General features: G+C 37.3%; 1 protein-coding gene across 1 annotated transcript; it reads right to left on the reverse strand.

The window, feature by feature from the left end:
* Positions 1-4,805: 4,805 nt before the first annotated feature.
* Positions 4,806-5,351, reverse strand: LOC136849546 (uncharacterized). The gene has a single exon (XM_067122883.1). It carries the CDS (start codon positions 5,349-5,351, stop codon positions 4,806-4,808), a length of 546 nt encoding a protein of 181 aa, XP_066978984.1.
* Between the last annotated feature and the right edge of the window lie 854 nt (positions 5,352-6,205).

Raw genomic sequence — 6,205 nt, forward strand, 5'->3', positions numbered from 1 at the left:
AACAAATCTTTAGCGTAAAATCCACAAGCGCACAGTCACGGGGTTCCACACAGTGAGTATTTTTATTTAATGTTAGTTTAGGAAATGAAATTATGACTGAAAATAGCAATAGGCAAATGTTAGACATGTGCATAATTGACAGGATTACGTGGGCCTTAGGTTAAGCAAGGCAATATAAATAAAAAAGTAATAATTAAACTCATCAGAATGACCCATAAAAATATATATATATATATATATATATATATATATATATATATATATATATATATATATATATATATATATATATATATATATATATATATATATATATATATATATATATATATATATATATATATATATATATATATATATATATATATATATATATATATATATATATATATATATATATATATATATATATATATATATATATATATATATATATATATATATATATATATATATATATATATATATATATATATATATATATATATATATATATATATATATATATATATATATATATATATATATATATATATATATATATATATATATATATATATATATATATATATATATATATATATATATATATGTATATATATATATATATATATATATATATATATATATATATATGTATATATATATGTATATATATATATATATATATATATATATATATATATATATATATATATATATATATATATATATATATATATATATATATATATATATATATATATATGGGGAGACCAGGGGCTCTCTCTCGTCTATATAATAAAAAATGAAATAATTTAGTGACATGGAATTTTGATCATTTTACTGACCAGTAAATAAAATCGGAATAAAAATCATTAACTTCCTTCAGCGGGGTTACCAGAATACTAATGGCAATGTTGGCAAAGGTTTTGAAAGAAAAACTTTCAGGCCTCCCGTCTCAGATAGGGATCATAGTTATTCAAAAATGCATCAGGCATCTTTAAGGTATCTCAGTGTTTCAACATTTAACTTAACAACCAACTTTCCAGAATTACTATACAAAAGTGTGTATGTACGTTTGGAATTTTTGTAATCTAACAGCGTTCTATGAAATTTAAAAGTCCGCGATAAACATAATTAACACAGGAAGACCAGATATTTCGACTGACTATATTTCACTTCTCCGGTGATCAAGACTGAAGTACTGGTAATCGAAACATGATTCTGTTGTGTTAATTGTCTTTATAAGGGTCTTTGACATTCATAGAACGCTGTTAGACTACAGCAAAAAGACTCTCATATACACACAAGCACTTGCTGGACAAAAGTGCTATATAATGAAGGCATGTGTATACTGAATATACACACATGCGCCGCGCGCACACACACACACACACACACACACACACACACACACACACACACACACACACACACACACACACATATATATATATATATATATATATATATATATATATATATATATATATATATGTGTGTGTGTGTGTGTGTGTGTGTGTGTGTGTGTGTGTGTGTGTTTGTGAGAATGCTTTTAAAGAAATAAAGAGAAATAGAGAGAGAGAGAGAGAGAGAGAGAGAGAGAGAGAGAGAGAGAGAGAGAGAGAGAGAGAGAGAGAAAACTTGACAGTCCAACCTTCCTAAAACCAATACCTTTGTACGATTCGAATTTTACCTTCGTAATGTGATTCTCCTTCAGAAAAAAAAACGGTAAACCCTCGCATGTAACCGTAGCCCCTCATCTCTTTACGACTCTCTTTTTACTTTATGCATATTAAACATAATTTACCAACGTTATACCCCTTCCTGGGCTCCCCCTCTCTCTCTCTCTCTCTCTCTCTCTGAAGCATGTACGTTTGATGCACACAGGGTTCCCTTCTTTTCTCTCTCACTGCATACGTTTCATAATTTACGTGCATTAAAAGAACGGAAAAAAGAATGACCGATGATCTTCCTGTTTAGAAAAATTTCCTCATCTCTTGGTTTTGAATGATAATATCTTTTTGAAATATAATGATGAATGCCTATATACTTTTAATGTGTTTCATTTCTTTATGTGTGAGTGTCCTAAGTTATTTGAAATGTCAAATGACGTTGGTGAATTAGTCTCCCGTAATATTAACAAAAAGATTATAAATTCTAAGTCAAAACTTTGTTTACACTCAGTAGAGAGCATTTGTAGCCTTCCCAGTATAAATCACGACGACAGAATCATGATTCTTGAGTGCTAATTGAATTAGAATGCATAACATTCTACGAACGAGTTATTCCTTTAAGGAATTTTCCTTAAAGCTACGAGTGTCATTTCCAATTTGGTAAGCATATACAAGATTTTAAAATATTTGTAGCAGAGGAAAAGTTTTGAACGTATTACTCGGCCTTGTGGCCATCTCTTAGAAGAGAGAAGTCATCCCTGCTCAGGAGCAAAAGATTCCATCCATGTGAGAACACTCGCGTCTTTCGTTGCCCGCTAGAAGGCAAGATACCAATATTAATTAATAATAAAAGTAATAACAATAACAGCCCTGTCGTGTGATAGCGTTTTTCATTTCTCAAAATTTCATGAATTCATGAAGGAGTAATATATACATATTCTATGATGTATTAGGTCAATCCTCAACTAAATTTTTGCAAGAGACAACTCCTCATTTGTAAACAATATAATGCCCTCTTCAGCTGTTCTTCTCCTCATGAAATCATGTAACATCCGTCAAACTACCCCATACGGTACCTTTATTGCCCCCATTGTCTTATTTCGCAGAATCTATAACATTTCTCCTTTCAAGAGGCAGTCTTATGAATCCTTCGAGGACTACCTCTCACTTCCTCATTGTCCTCTCTCTTCAGTCCTGACCAAGATAAATTTATGTTTTCTAAGATAAATTAATGCGTTCTACTACAAAGGGAAACTGAATTAAGCTTCAACCTCACTTTTGTGAGAGATGATAAGTAAGAACAGATACATTTGTAAAATTATGCTTACAGGCAGTGAATCTAAGAATATGTGAAAACAAACAACATTTGAATGTACATGTCTGTGTGTGGGATCGTTCGCGGCAACGATGTGCCAGTTATCAGTTAAAACAAATGGTGGAAGTACCTAGAACTAAAATGTACCCAGCGGCTACTATCAATGTTCCACTAACAGCTAATCTTTTCTACTTTGTACACCTTGAAGATTACGAAACTGACGTAAAATTAGACTAGAGCACAACCAACAACGTGTCCTCTGTTTGGCAAACAAGTAATTTTCACTGTCGATGGCTCAAAAGGGTATTAAGAACTTTGGGAAAAGAGACATTCAAATATGTTTACTTTCTTGTAAAAAAAAACTATAAGAAAAACAAAACACTACGAAAATTCAACACCATAACATTTTCAAAGGGGTCTGTCTACGATGCAATGCATCAATATTACTTAATTCCTGGTCCCATTACTTTGTCTTAGTCAATGTTATAGTAAAAGACAAATATTTTTTATTGATATAAAATCCCGCTGAATCATAAAAAGGAAAATTAATCTCGTCCTCTAATTTAGAATTAGGAAAATTCTAGTTTCCAAAGATTACAACATTTCTAATGCAGTGGTTCTCAACTAGTGGTCCCTGGTGACTCTTCGGGTGGTCTACAAGACGTTCACTACATTTGGTATTAAACTGGAGATTGGCACATACATTTACAAATTTCTTGAAACTGCAGTACGAAACATTGTATCCAAACCAAGTACTGACCATTCATTTATTTTATTATTCTTATTTAAGAAATATAAAGACAATCTTTAGGTTGTAATAGGGGGCCCTAGTCTAATACACTTGTGATCTAAAAATTGGTGGACTTTCGAAACACTTGGCCCACTGAACCATTGCTGATAGCTGGTACCCACTCAATTCGTTTAACACATACAGTCAGATATCTTTGTCATTTGCATCTAGTTGCATGTGTGAGAGTGAGTTTTCATGTCTGTTGCACATCAAGCCCAAACAGAGAAATCAGCTTGCTGTGGAATGCAATTTGCATTGTGCATTATCAAGTACCACACCTGACACTGAAAGACTTGGCAGTGAACAGGGACTCCAAAACTCTGATTGCAAAGAAAAATGAGACCAAAATGGTAGCTTTACTGAACGATTTATACAATTTTCAAGAGACTCAGTTTGTAACTCTTCAGTAAGACCAAAATGTTAACTGTCCATGCTCTATTTATCATTGCTCAAAAATGAAATGGTCCACGATATGTTGTTTTTTGGGGGGGGTGGCGCTGGCTGGTGGTGGTCCATGCCCTGAAACGAGTTGAGAACTTTAGTGGGAATGATTAAGACGAGAGATCTTAGAGTGATGGTTTATTAACAAACGACAGTGGTATTTATATGGATTGCTGACTAATCAGCAGCCAGGAAATTTACCTAGTAACTAACAAACCAATAGTGCACATGCATTTGATTTTAGATTTTATGTCTTCAGAATATATGAAAACCAGGTGTGTCGCAGCAGTGTTGCTATTCTGCTGGCTCGACTTGTTGCGAAGGAGCGAAATGTGGGAAGTCGTGGTCCCCAAGTAGGTGCGATGCAGGTGGCAACAGACTGTCAGCGAAGCGTGGGAAACTTCCGTAGCACAATAACCCCCCGCCTTAAAGTTGACCAGGGCGTTTGCAGAGGGCGTTCCGCCCTTGAAAACTGGATTGTCATCGGGCAAATACGCTTTCAGGTGGTCAATGGCCACCCAACCTGTTGTGCCACGGATATCAGTGAGGAAGGCTTTCTCCTTGCTATTGATGACCCGGTAGAGGTCCATGTAAGGCTGGGTTATACAGGCGGTTGAACAGTATCAGTTCTGATGAACACGTGTGTTGTAGTATGCAGGTCCTTGGGGCTAAAGGTGTTGTTGGTTGGCTTATGGGATGGGCAGTCAGGGGCAAATTTTCCGATGATGGTCCAGAGTCTGATGATGTCAGGTGAGGGATTGTTGCTGGGGAAGAATTCACCAGGTATCACAAGCGAATTGCCATACACCATCTCTGATGCTGACAGGTCAAGGACCTCTTTGGGTGTGCACCGAAGGCTGAGGAGGACCCATGGAAGCTGCAAGTACCAGGTTGAGGAGTTGCAGCAAGAAATCAAGGCTGCTTTCAAGGTGCAATGGAACCTCTCAACCATACCAGTGGATTTAGGATGGTAAGCAATTGTGTGATGCAACTGGGTGCCAAGGAGGCGGTTTAGGGACGTCCGCAGCTGCAGTGTGAAGCTAGTTCCTCTGTTGGAGGTGATGTGATTGGGTATGCCGAATCTGGACACCCACACCCATGATGAGATGAAAGCACTGGCACACGCTGCTGCTGATTCCTCTGTCATGGGGTGGCTTCATGCCATCTTGTTGACTGGTTGACCATTGTGAGGAGGTGCCGATGTCCTTCGGAGCACGGGAGGGGTCCTACAATGTTGATGTGGATGTGGGAAAAATGGTGTTGTGGTTGATGAAAGGAGCCAAACCTGAATTTGTATGATGCTGGATTTTGGAGAGCTGGCAGGAGGAACATTCACGGGCCCACGATTTGCATCTTTTGATATGCCACACCAGATGAAGCGCTTCCTCAGGAGGGTGGCTGTGGTTCGTCCTGAAGGGTGCGCCAGACCGTGGATGATATCGAAAACGTGATGTCTGAGTGCCTGTGGGATCCATGGGCATGGGCGGCCAGTGCTGATATCATAAAGGATGGAGGTGGGCTGTTGTCATTGAAGGGGACATAGTGCCATTGCAGAGACATTAATAAGGTTTTGCAGGTGTTGAGCTCTGGGTCCTGCTGTTGCTTAGCTGCTAGCTACTTGTAATCGAGGCCGAGGTGTATTGCATCGATGGAGATTCTGGAGAGGGTGTAAGTGATGGGGTTGTGTTTCCCAGGAATGTGGTGAAGGGTGCAGTTGAATTCAGTGATGGCTGACAAGTGACTGCGTGAAGGGGTGACCAGGCATCGGACTGTCGGTTTATAGAATGTACTAGAGGCAGATGGTCAGTTTGAAGGGTGAAAGGCATGGCCTCCAAAAAAATTTTGGAAGTGTTTGACGAGAGTATGCCGCCAGGAGTTAGCGGTCAAACATAGAGTAGTTTGTCTCTGTCTTGCTGAGTTTCCTGCTAAAAAAGATGAGGGGTCAAGGGGGACTGTGGATGGGTCGAGGGGGACTGTGGAGGATCTGTTCTAACACAGCTC

Source organism: Macrobrachium rosenbergii, chromosome 21 (assembly GCF_040412425.1).
Source record: "Macrobrachium rosenbergii isolate ZJJX-2024 chromosome 21, ASM4041242v1, whole genome shotgun sequence".
Taxonomy (NCBI): domain Eukaryota; kingdom Metazoa; phylum Arthropoda; class Malacostraca; order Decapoda; family Palaemonidae; genus Macrobrachium; species Macrobrachium rosenbergii.

Coding starts and splice junctions, on each gene's coding strand:
- LOC136849546 (XM_067122883.1), bottom strand. CDS start 5,351: ATGACAGAGGAATCAGCAGCAGCGTGTGCCAGTGCTTTCATCTCATCA.